Source organism: Chanodichthys erythropterus, chromosome 12 (assembly GCF_024489055.1).
Source record: "Chanodichthys erythropterus isolate Z2021 chromosome 12, ASM2448905v1, whole genome shotgun sequence".
NCBI classification, from domain to species: domain Eukaryota; kingdom Metazoa; phylum Chordata; class Actinopteri; order Cypriniformes; family Xenocyprididae; genus Chanodichthys; species Chanodichthys erythropterus.
The window spans coordinates 22,715,485-22,729,496 of record NC_090232.1 but is presented as its reverse complement, the minus strand read 5'-3'; the positions used below and the strand labels follow the sequence as shown (position 1 = coordinate 22,729,496).

The window sequence follows — 14,012 nt, the reverse complement described above, 5'->3', positions numbered from 1 at the left end:
AACAGGATGTAATTTATCACATTGACTTCCTACTCAGGGATGTCAACAGCTCATTTGAAAATCAGTGTGGAGAAGTCTTTTAACACTGAATTTGGATGCCACATTAGCATTTGTTATTTGAATTTTAAAGCCATCTATGTTCAAAATGATATTCTACATTTTTAAAGTAATTTCAGGCTGTGATTTAGGCCTATACATTTGAAATAGAATGTTGGTAGATAAGATGTTTAATGTGAGTTTATAAAGTAGTATTCAAATTATTAAATTACTCAAACGTAATTCAAAAGTTGTTAATTAAAAAAAAAAAAAACATTCAATTATTTAATTATTTTTTTTAATTAACAAAATTGGTAATGTAAGACAATGATACATATGATGTATCAAAGCTTTGTTTTAGGTCTTTGTCCTACTTTTTGTGTGCTTCTATCATTAAATAATTGTGATGAATTTAATCCTTTGTAAGTTATAATTTTGCAGTGTAAGATTTCAGTTAACACCTTTAAATATTAAAGACATGTATTCAATTCAGTAAATACTTGAAACAAATCACAACAAACTGGCCAATCACAGATAAAGTGATTATAGAGTGTGAATTAATAATATTTTTTTTTTATTTGTTAAACACAATCTAGAATCCACTAAATACACACTACTTCTTTATAGAGAAAAAAAACATATTAATATAATACTGCAGAGTAATTTTATAAAATCTAAACATGTTATTTAAAACAAATGACAAATTACTATTTGTATTCTTATAAAATACATTCATGTATTCATAAGTTCAACCATTTGTATGCTTATATATGAATGTAAAGAATTAGCCTATATATACACAGAAATATAAAATTAAAATATGCTTGTTTTAAATGTATTTTGCATCTTTTTAATGGGACAACATATGATAGATACAACAGAACAAGATAGGCTTTTAATAAACTTCCAGTGTGCAAAACCATGATTATATGAAATGCTTCAAAACAGAATAAACCGCTTGGCTTATGCACATCCCAGATGCAGAATTCTGTGCTTAAAGCAACATAGAGTCACAGTGAGCAGCACTGAGCGCACATCGTAAAGTTAATGTCACAAAGCGAAGAAATGTCAAGCGCACAGATCCTAGTGTATACCAATAGTTTTTTGGTCATTTTTTTTCTTCACAGTTTTAAATTCCAGTTATTGTGCGTTTGATGCCAATTCATAATCCTTGTGCTGTGTGACCTAACAGACCCGGTAGCAAGTGACATCGTTTAGAAACAGCAATAAACTCCAGCAAAATAAAGTCATTTTATGCAAATCCACAGCCCTTTATCTACAAATCAAACATTATAATGGGAATATATCATATTGGAGAGAGTTTTACCGTGCTGACTGTTGTAACCGGATGAGATGTGCAGTTTGAATGCTGAACGCAGAATGATTGACAGCCGCAGTAGAGGGAAGACGAGTTTCCATGAACTGAATGATGTAAATATTCTTCTGTCCCTCACATTAAGCTATGGAATGGCTTCAAATGACTTTAAATGTTTTGCATGAAAACTCAATTGGTGCTTGTCTATTTATTTTGGTACTTGACTCCCCCTTGTGCAATAGGCCTATAAAAGAGTGCAACTATGTTTGAAATAACCGCGATCAGACGGTTATTTAATTGTCATAACAGGCCTACTATTTACTCTTCTCTGTCCTACAGTCACCAGTGATGTTTACACTGTACTAATGAACAAACAGGGCTGGGAACAGGTTTAGCTCACTTCTGGTTACAAATTTGTCCTCAAAATATGGTTAAGTAGGTAAGGTACACACACACACACACACACACACATGCAAATTAACATGCCTTCAATTATTTGTTATCTAAATAAAACCGTAACCTGTGACCAGAGAGGGTGAGAAGAGACAGGCTCTTATCTCTCCTTCCTCTGGAGTGAATGAGATGGATGAGGTCTCTTTTTTTTCTCTTTAGAGTGATTGACTGTGTCTAGATGGCTCTCTCTGGCATGTACTGCTCCTCTGGCAACAAAATAATGATAGATGCTTTTGTCTCACTGCACAATGGTGAATGTTGGACTTGAGATGGGTTAATAATTGAACGTGCATGTCTATCAAGCTTTTTTTTATATATTTCTGTATTTTGATACAGATGTACAGTATATTCTACTATGGACTTCCCTGAAGTGGAGCAGTTTTTAAAGATTACATGAATTGACCTACATTGTGAGTATGTAAGAGGGTCACTAAATGAAACCAATTTTTTTAACTTTCTGCTCAATGATATTAGTAGTGACTTTTATGTCACTAATGGTATGGCTGACTTTTATTTACTGCCCATTGTCATCCTGGAATATGGCAGTGATGTGCCTTCCTATATGGTTGTTTAACCCCCTGGTCCTCTTCTTGTAGGGGTCACACTTGGCTCCTTCGTGGTCAAAAGTGACCAAAGCCTTGAAATGTAACTTCTTCTTTTTTTTTTTTTTTTTCAGGAAAACCAATGTAATATATTTTTGTTCAATAATATTTTTTGATTATTATTTAAAAAATTGAAGGTATTTTGTGATACCATGCAATATTTATACAACTTTTATTAGCTATTTTTCTACGATAAAATTATTACTTATTTTGTTCTAATAATTATTTTAAATTATTTTTCAATTAAAGCAGTATTCCAGTAGAGACAAGGTATTTAAAATCAAATTTTTGAAGGTAGATTAGTGTTATCTAGTGGGAGTAAAAAAAAAAAAAAAATAATATATATATATATATATATATATATATATTTATACAACAGTTCTGTCTGGTTCTCGAATCTGATTGGCTGATAGCTATGCAATATTTCAGTGATAACAGCACTCCTACTGCCTTTTCACCGTTTGTATCACTCCGCTTGAAGTGACCGTCATGGCGGCCGATCAAATCAACCGTAATTTTTACAAATACTACTTCTTTAGACCTGAAATATGTGACTCATATTTAATAACAGAGCCTATTTTACAATTTGTTTTGACGTTTTCGGAGATGCGAGCTCGAGTGCGTCAGCGGCCGTACAGTGCTTCTGTAACCACCGAGAACAGCTTCATCTCAGCCAGTGCCTCGGGGATTTGCCGCTGGCTCTTATAGTGGTTAAACATGAGACATAATTCAATTTGAGTACATAGAGCGGGCAATCTTTGGTCTTATTAATCTATTATTTGTTACAGAGCAAGTCAAATTGTGCTATATCAAATTTGATAATAATAAACGTTACGTTACATCCTTATATAGCACATTGGCTACAACTAGACGGGACATATCAGACTCTTCTCCGCTTCAAATACGTAAAACATTAAACTTTATAAACATATGTTTTTTTGAGTAAAGAAAACGCTTTACATTGTTTTTTTTTTTTCCTTTGCATTGCACAGAGGAGATGTCCAAACTGTGTGCGCACTTCATTCATGAGGTGAGGTGGATTAATGAGACTTGACTGACAGTTTGAGGATCCAATGGAGTTAGGAGGTTTTGTCACAAGCTCTTTAAAATCCTTTTCATTTGTTACATATTTGTAAAACCCACATACCAGCGTAAATGGTGACCTTTTTTTTTTTTAATAACTAGTGCTTTATGTTTGACTTTTGCAAAAGGAAGTTGTTTTAGCGCTGTGGTGTTATGGATGGAAAATTCCCAAAGCTAAAAAAAAGGAACAAATACAAAGATCGCTTACCTCAGCGGACATTCAAACGGACTTGTATAAAGGATGTAATATTATGGACATCGACTTGAAGAATGAATGTAATGCAATATACCAGACACAGGTAATAGCCTATATCTAGCCATGCTCGATTCCTATATAGTTCTATATAAAGTTGCTTAGAAATTATCTAGTGGTTGTTAGTAATAAATACTTATTTTTATTAAGCTGTGGATTTGGATTTATACTTAGACATTCTCAAAGACTACTTTTTGTCAACGTTTGATCTGAGTCTGATCTGATGTCAACAACTTTTGGCTAACTTTTGGCAAAATGTTACCATATTGTTACAGCCACACCAGTTAATATGGGTGTATAATAGTGAAAAAAAAAATTGTATAATGACATGGGTATCACACTGGTAATATGACGTAAACATGAAATATGAGGCCATTTCATGAGTCCTCATATTTGAAATAGCTTTAAAATCATACTAAACAATGTCTTATTAAAAATGTAAAACTGCAGAATTTTCTGTGATGGGTAGGTTTAGGGGTAGGGGTAGTGTAGGGGGATAGAATGTACAGTTTGTACAGTATAAAAACCATTACGCCCATGGAATGTCCTGTGTGTCTGCGTGTGTGTGTGTGTAGGTGTGTGTGTGTGTGTGTGTGTGTTTACATTTTTGACTGTAAAGGAGCCAAGTGTGATTTTTTTTTCGACCCTTTAACATAACCGAATCATGTCCATGATTTTTTTGTGTGTTCACATAGCTAATGCAACAAAAGTCACCAAGTGTCATCCCATTCTGATTAAGCAAAAAAAAAAAAAAAAAAAAAAAATTCATTTTTGATTGAAGAGGACCAAGAAAGCTACACACTCCATCAATTAGGGTTAGAAGAACTGTTGCCAAACATATAACATGCTAGAAACATAATAATCACTGCAATAATTATCAAATCATAGACCTTTAAGCATTTACCTATTTAAATTCAAACAGCAATTTTATTTATTTATTTATTTATTTATTTATTTATTTATTTATTTATTTATTTTTTGGCCGGGCAGTATAGTATTGCAGAATGCATTTTACTTGTAGAGCCAAAACAATTAGCTTTGGAAAGTCTACATTTGACTGAAGATCCATTTGTTGCTTGCCCTCTAGCATAAATGTATTCTGGGACTGTTTATGGTAAATGTGCTAACTAGCAGTTGGAGAAACCTGCACCTCCTGATGTGATAATGAATGCAGTGGTTTGACAAGCTGCAGCCTCTGCTAATGTATGCATGTCTACCTATGTGTGACAGGTGAGCAAGTACAGGTAAACAGCACATTAATGCAATAAATAACTGTCTGCAGAAATGTACAATCAACACATTCTTCATGTTAAAGCATAATTTGTTAACATCTTTTTTTTCAACAATTTGTCCCCCTCAAACTTGCAAGAATGAAGGTCAATCAGGTTCCCCACACATGTATACAGTGGCATGAAAAAGTATGTGAACCCCTTGCAGAATCTGTGAAAATGAGAATTATTTTAATAAAATAAGAGGGATAATAAAAAATGCAAGTTATTTTTTTTTGTTTAGTACTGTCCTGAGTAAGATATTTTACATAAAAGATGTCTGCATTTAGTTCACAAGACAAAACGATAGCTGAATTTATTAAAATAACCCCATTCATAAGTATGTGAACCATTGATTCTCAATAATGTATGTGGTTACCTGATGATCTACGACTGTTTTTATGTTTTGTGATGGTTGTCCATGAGTCTTTTGTTTGTCCTGAGCTGTTAAACTGAGCTCAGAAAATTCCTCCAGGTCCTGCAGATTCATCACTTTTCAAGCATTTTTTGCATATTTGAACCCTTTCCAGCAGTGGCTATATGATTTTGAGATTCATCTTTTCACACTGAGGACAACTGAGGGACTCAAACTCAACTATTAAAAAAGGTTCAAACATTCACTGATGCTCCAGAAGGAAACATGATGCATTAAGAGCCGAGGGGTGAAAACTTTTGAATTCAAATATCAAGGTAAATTGTACTTAATTTTTCTGCCGGGAAACATGCAAGTATCTTCTGTTGGTTCCGAAGGGCTAAATGAAATGAAAAACAATGATATTTAAACAAAATAAGAAAAATTGTGACATCTTCATCCTGTTCAAAAGTTTTCACACCCCGACTCTTAATGCATCGTGTTTCCTTCTGGAACATCAGTGAATGTTTGAACCTTTTTTAATAGTTGTGTTTGAGTCCCTCAGTTGTTCTCAGTATGAAAACACAGATCTCAAAATCCTACAGTCACTGCTGGAAATGGTTCAAATATGCAAAAATGCTTGAAAACTGATGAATCTGCAGGAGCTGGAGGATTTTTCTAAAGAACAGAGCTCAGTTTAACTGCTCAGGACAAACAAGAGACTCATGAACAACCAACACAATACAAAAAAACAAAAAAAAAAAAAACAGTCGTGGATCATCAGGTAACCACACACAGTATTGAGAATCAATGGTTCACATACTTATGAATGGGGTTATTTTAATAAATTCAGCTATTGTTTTGTCTTGTGAACTAAATGCAAACATATTTTATATAAAATATCTTACTCAGGACAGTAGCATGCATTTTTTTTACTATCCCTCTTATTTTCTTAAAATAATTTTCATTTTCACAGATTCTGCAAGGGGTTCACATACTTTTTCATGCCACTGTATGTACTAACTTTATTAAATGTAAAAATTTAAGATTGAGGTCATGATAGAACTACCTTTAAATGGACACAATTTTAAATAATACACTTAAAAAAACAGTATAGTATAGTGAATTATAAATATTTTGTAACGTTATTGTTTAAAAACATACTCAAAACTGCCTGTTTTAAGTTTACCAGTTATAATATTTATATCAGCATATATCAGTTTGATTTCAGTGGAAAATAAAAGTGATTTGTCTCACCTATCTCTGCTCCGTCGGGAGGGGAAAGCAGCGTTGCATCCAGCCACAGTACACACGTGCATCTCTTTTAGGTGCACATTCTTGTAGTGCAGTTTAACACTGTATGAACTTTTGAAGCTCTTTTTGCAAACGTAGCAGATCTTGGGATCAGGACTCGAGCAGAGATCACCCTCAGGGGACTGGGAGGGGAACTTCGGTGGGCTTGTTCCATAGCTCATAGAAGAGATGAAACTTTCATGTAAGGCAGCCATGCTGGCAGCAGCGGCAGCAGCAGCTGCCATACCCCCATTATAAAGGCTATATTGACCCATGCAAAACATGTCATAAGTAGGATCATTGATTTCTTCCTTGATTTTGATAACAGGCTGGTGTTGGGAAGGTGGGGAATGCCTTTGTTCCTCCAAAACTTTCTGGAGGCGTCCTTCATCTTCTACCCCCTGTTGTTCCTTATCCAGGTTTCTCTCTAAGGCAGGCTGATGTTCGTCAGTGTCCATCAGCTCATCACGGTAGAGAATTTTGGATTCAGATGTCTCTGACTCATTTTCAAAGTCACGCTCATGATCTTGGTCCTCAGAGGTAAAACTGTCAATACAGCGCAGGTCGCCGTGGCTTCTACTACCGTGACTCCCAATGCAATCTTCTTGGTCAGGATGGAGCATGCCTCTAAGGGCTAGACTGGGACTCATTTCATCGTGTGATGGAGACTGATGTCCGCTACCCCCACAATGATGACTGCTGCTGCTGCTGTTATTGTTGTTGTTGCAGTTGCCATTGACATTGTTATGGATGTTGGATGGCTGATGGTGGTGATGATGACAACTATCTTCATCATCATCATCTTTGTCATCATAGTCATCTGCCACATCTATCACTTCTTTCTCTATCTTTACTGGCATACTAGATTTGCGAGGCTTCTTTTTAGGCATAGGGTCAAGAGTCATGGAATCTTGGGTACTGGGAGTTGTGGGTAGGTGATGAGAAAATGTTTCAGATACATCCATGTTGTGGGAGCTAGCAGCTAACATCTGTTGCTGGTCAGTCAAAGATGTGCTATTGATTGTGGTAGGCAAAATTGGACTGGTGGGCAGAGAGACTGGGGGACTAACTAGATCAGCAGGAGAAAGCAGTGTGCGATAAAAAGGTGGCACAGGTTGCACTGGCTGCACAGACTTCAGGGAAGGGAAGACAAGAGGGCTCTGCAGAGGTGACTGTATCATAGGGTCAAGAGGAGGGGTGGCAAAGCTTAGTGGTGGTCGCCCTGGGCTAGTTATACTGAAGCCACTTTTGGCACTTGATATGACAGGTGTGGCAGTCCCAGAACTGGAGCGAATGAGGTCCTTGTCCCGGTTGTTCCTCAGCATAGGCATATGTAGGCGAGGATTGGGATTAGCACTATGGCGGTTACGACTTCGCAATGAGCTGAAGACCATATTGCAGCCTTCAATAGTACAACGGTGCTTAATCTTCAGATGCACAGCATTGTAGTGGATCTTTAGAGTACCCTTATCATAGAAAGTCTTGCCACAGGAGTTGCAGCAAACGCGTCCCTTACGTGAGGTTGCACCCATACGACGCATGCGATGCATTTTGGAAGAGAAAGATGAGTGTGTAATGGTTTTCGATTGTTCATTCTTTTCAAAATGATGATGGATCTGGTGATTGTTCAGAGTGCTTGACTGCTGCTGTTGCTGCCCCTGTGGTTGCTGTGTTGGTGTCTGCGGTTGCTGGGAATGCTGTGTAGATGGTGTTGGAGAGATGGGTGAAGCTCTGTTGGGTTCTGTCTTAGGTTCAATGGCGTTAGGTAAGGTCCCCATTGCTCCTCGACTTGGGCTCTGACCACTACGAAATGGTGAGAGGGACACTTCAGATTCACTGGTCTCCACCTGCTCATTCTGATTGGGCAGATTTGGCTCTCGCATTCTGAGACCTGATTGCTCAATTGTCAGTCCATTTGGTGGCAGCCCTAACATGGGGGCTGACACTGGGTTGATGTACTGGAAGGGCAGCAAGAAGGCCAGACTGTTTGGGATATTCTCAAAATGGTGAATGCTAGAGGGGCTGTTGTTCTCTAGGTGCGACAGAAGACCAGGACTACGTGTGCGATTGTTGCTTTCAATAAAAGTTCTGATGCCAGAGTCAGTCTTTGATGAGGGCACTGTAATTGCCTGACCCTCCTTTTCCTGGATGGCCATCAATTCCACAATAGACTTGGTTTCACCAAAGCGCAGAAACTGTTGCAGAGTGATGATCTCCTCTTCCCGGGACATTATAGTCCATCTGTCCAGAACCTTGCCTGCAGCATCCTAGAGGCCATATCAGAGAAAATATTAAAACACAAAGCAAATACTTATTTTTTTCTGCATATTATCTGAGAAGACAGAGATGGGGAGGGTAAGGATAAGGATGAGTGAATATCACCCAAAAGAGAACATGAAACAGTATATAAAGACTGATAATATGGTTCTCAACTGACAATATCTAGGTCTCTCTACACTTTGTCTTTTCTTTCTTAAATCAGCCATACACATGTAGTCATTAGGTGCACTATGAAGGCAACCCATGCAAAGCTTAAAAGGATAGTTTTACACATTCTGCATATGGTTGTCCACCCAAAAGCTAGTTTTTTGAATTTATAAAGTTTTAAATATGGATATTCTTCTTACAAAAACGCCTTTATTAACCCCCTGGAGCTGTATGGATGAGCCTTACTTTTTTTTCAGAGGACTAAAGATATTTTTAAATATATCTCGGATTGTGTTCATCTGAAAGAAGATAGTCATATATACCATATATTGAGGGTGAGTAAATCATGGAATAATTTTCATTTTTGGGTGAACTATCCCTTTAACAGAGTCTTCAGCCAACAAATAGAAGCCACCAGTATTCATTTTTAGGGAGCCTCTGTGAAACTGCAGACAAGACATCAATCTATTTGTTGTATTATAAGACAATGAACAAAACTTCTCAAAAAAGATATAACCCTTGCTGCCTTTCCCACAATTATCCACTGATTAATGCTGTTTACAGACAGTAAAGAACAGTAAAGAGATTAAATTAAGGGAATAATAATAGATTATTTATTTATTTGGTATATCTGCTTTGAATATTGTGTCAAATATAGTTTTAAACTATGTCAGATTGTCAAAAGGAAGGTTCACAACTTCAAAAAAAAAAAAAAAAAAAATTACAAAAATTTAAATTTCTGTGGCTGCAATGTTGGACAAAAACTAAACAGCTCATGTTTATTTTACCATGTCTTTGAAGAAGCCTTGGAGGGGACAGCAATCTTGCATTACAATTATTAAGCAGGATGCAGATCAGTATTAACTAAGCTTCATGTTAATTGGAGTCAAGCTAGATTAAATATTAATGTCATACTTTCTCAAGAAGATTGTATCAACTAAAAATTTTAACATACATACGGTTTGCCTTCAGGCATGCAAGTTTGAAATTATGTAAATATCAACATATCCCTAACTGACCTTTTATTTTTTATTTTTCTTTATTTTTATTTTTTTTATTATTTTATATTATTTAATATTTTATTATATTTTTCTTTTTTTCTTTATTATTATTATTTTGCAGAGCCGGAACCTTTGGATGTGGGAACTTTCCATCTTGAGAGAGCAGTATTGCTCCAGGAGGAGAAATAAGCACCACTTCCAAGTAGCTTGTTCTTCTAAGTAATGGTATTATTAACCACTGAAAAATAAAACAGTTTGAGCTTTGCACACTTGCCCACTGCCAGACGCTGAGCCATGGCAAGAGATTCTGGGAATGGAATCTTGGCAGCTTCTTTTAGAGTTGTGGTCAGGCTTGTAACTTTGATACATTAAATATGTGACTTAGTTTTCTGTTCCCTCTTTCTCGTACATTATTATTTGACTCTGAAGTGTGTCTCCTTACATTATATTACTGTGCTTTCTAAACCCTACTGAAGTTCAAAAACATCACCTGATATTGCTTTATCACTGGTATTGTTTGCATGTGACTAAGCAGGCTTTTTAAGTCATGTAAATTAACAGCCACAACCTTTCATGAACTATCTATAAAATGTTTATAAATGTTCATTGACATTTGCCACAGGCTGTGATACCAAAAATGTGTCACTTTGCCCTTACTACCATGCAAGTTTATGAATGGCACTTCCAGTTTAAGGGGAGAGAAAATTTGTTTGCTCTTCTCATACATTATCCAGTTTACCATTGACACAGAATAAGGCAACATCAAGGGAGCAATGGCTGTTCTGATGACAATTAGAGATGACACAAGGCAAGGCTTTGTCTGCCCCAGTCTGCTAGGATCTATGAATGATAAATGGTTACTCTGGATTTTAAGAGCTGTAAAAATCAACAGAACAAAGCACAAAGGGCCTTTAAGGCACAGATAGAGAATAAATGTTTAAAGAGAGTAAGAGAGTTAGAGAATGAGAGAAAGTGAAGAAAAAAGAGGAAAGTAAGAGAAAACGAGAGGTGGGAATACAGAATGGTTTCACAACAGCATGGCCTCAGAAATTTAAGCAAGATAAATTCTTTAGAGACAGCACATCAATAGTCACTGGGGTATTTGTTGTTAAATATACATTAAAAATATTTTACACTTTCATTCCGTGTTTGAGTATGAGTTTAGCCTGGAGGTAAGACTTTCAATTTCAGCCTCAACAATATTATTTTATATAGCACAGTGGTTTGAACTCCTGTATTTCAATTTGATGTAAGTGAAGGGGAAAAAAGTAAATTACAAAGTGAATTTTTAAATAGTAACTAAAAGATGTACTGAAAATGCTTTTAAAAAATAAATATTGTGGAATGTTTGAGAAATTCTCTCATTCTGTTCTTTCTGTTTATCTTCTTACTTCTGGAAATGTATTACCTTCCCTAAGTCTTTACACACACACCCACCCACATACACCCACACACACAATGGTGTAGAAGCAAATGGTGAAGAACCTGCGAGTATACATTTAAATTAAACATGATTCTATTTTTTTAAGCAGATAGGCTAAAATAGTATTTTCTTGTAAAACATACAAACTCCAATAATCTTTGTTTTAACTTTTAATAAATGTATTTAAAAAAGTCTGGAAATGTAAGTTATATGAAGTTATATAGTGTATATTTTGTCTGTTCCACAGCTGAATGTGTTGTGGGATTACAAATTTAATAATCTGTTTAAGATCTGTTGATCCTACATACTGACATCACCTCACATGAATTACTAAGGTGAAGTATATTGTATTTAGCATGTTAAGGTAAAGATAATGACATTCTAAGAAGGTCAAGGCAGGCAGCTCAGGGGTGTGTGACATTAACCTTTTGTCTTCCTGACCATTTGGCATGACAAGCTCAAGATACAGCAGTGCCTTTGTCTCTATGATAATGTAAAGGTATGGGCGATACTGTCAGACTGATTGGATTAGCACCTATGCATTTGAATGACACAGTTATGCTGATTAGATCGTGGCTGGGAAATGTAGAGAATGGGCTGATCCCTCCCCCTTGAATGTATATGAACTACCAAGTACAATGCCTTAGTCAGATTTTGGATGACCACAGTGATTCACAGTGTGTTTCTCAATAAAGAGTAACTTCTGCTTCAAGAGATCCCAAAGTCTCCTGGTCTATGCTTCTGAGATTTCCAACAGTATGCTGGAGTGTGGCTAAAAAATTGGCTGATCTTAATCACTGATCATAGGCTCATTTATAACGTGTTCTGTATGTGCACACAGGCACCCCATTTTCAGTGCAGTGTGTGTTAGACTTGGAGCAGGGAGATGAAATGTCCTACAACTGCATGTTACATCTTTGAAATACTGTCCCAGTTCATAACAAAAATGTATGGTTCAATTAGGTGGGGGGTGGCATTTTGAATTTTTTCTTTGTTAAAATAATAAACGTTAAGGTACAACAGCAATGAACCTACAATGGGTCTTTTACTAACAATTAACTTTCTTTATTAAAGGGTCATGAAACCTCCCTGTTTTACCCTGGTCGTTCACACCTCTGAGTTTCAAAAAGTCTGTGAAAATGGGCAAAGCTCTGGAAATGTGGGAGTGTACGGGGGAGAGAGAATGACAACAAACTTCCAAGCACAAGAGAGAAATGCAAAAGAATATTTAATAGGGCTAATAATAGGCTACTTTGGTTACGTTTACGAGCACTGCAGTCTCAAAATCAGTCTTTTAGAATAATTGTGTCGTCGCGTTCAGAGAGGCTACACCACTGTATCAGTGTCCAGTTTGCGCATATAATTCATTTGAAGAAGACTTGATGAAATATGTGTGCATAACTACACCGTGCTGGTTAATGTTTGGTGCAGGAGAATGTGTGAAATAAAAACTTTAAACACGGATACTTTATTCTGTATGAACTATGTGACACGTGACTAGTGTTAATAAACTCATCGCGGAGCTCCGCGCTGAAATCGAGCATATGCGCGCTCTGCGTGTATATCATAAAAACAATCGTATTTTTCATGTGTTCGTATTCAAACTCCAGTTCTGACCGCATCGCGAGCAAAATACAAACAACACACATGCTGTGCTGAGGGACACAGCATACGGCTCGCGTGTTTGAACGCAGTTAGAGCAGGCAGAAGTGAATGAACAGCACTTTTGTGACATGTGAATTCTCTGCTGTAATGCGATCTCACGCGAACATATTTTCCATTTGTGCTGGTAGATTACAGCAAAACAATACACATGCACACAAACCTCTGCTCTGGTCGCATCGCAGGAAAACACATTGTGTTGTAGCACTGAGGAAACGAACACCAACGATATGTCCCTGAATGACAACAGACCGAGGCGAGAGAAGTGATACTTCCTCATGCATAATACCAATTATAATCGTATGCATACTACAGCGCAGTGATTGGATTGAATGACCTTTATGTCATGAATATATATATATATATATATATATATATATATATATATATATATATATATATATATATATATATATATATATATATATGTCGAGAATCTACGTCAGCATGTTCGAAAGTACACGATGACGTCAGATTTTGTGACGTTGATCCGACTTAGCTTTTCAAACAGGAAGACAGAAATCGCACTGAAAAATTCAAAAATAACTATTTTTTCACTTATGAATAACATTAATGAGTACCTTTAGTGTTTTCAATTATGTGCAGCCTATACATATCTGTTTACATCTCAAAAAAGTGTTTTGGGGTTTCATGACCCTTTAACTATCTCACAATAAATGATCAGAGCAGCCAGAATAAAGTTATTTTCAAATAGTGCCATTTGCATTTGTAAGTTGAGCAAGGAATGAACTTTGACTGTTTGGACAGCTGCCACTATTCAACACTGCTTTTCAAACAAATTTGACGTGAGTTTATCTATTATTATTATTATTATTACTTATTT

General features: G+C 36.2%; 1 protein-coding gene across 1 annotated transcript in view; it reads right to left on the bottom strand.

The window, feature by feature from the left end:
- Positions 1-14,012, bottom strand: part of bnc2 (basonuclin zinc finger protein 2) — a 255,700-nt gene that overhangs the window by 13,488 nt on the left and 228,200 nt on the right. Inside the window, 1 exon segment of the mRNA XM_067403479.1 lies at positions 6,620-8,922. Coding sequence (XP_067259580.1) covers positions 6,620-8,922 — 2,303 coding nt within the window.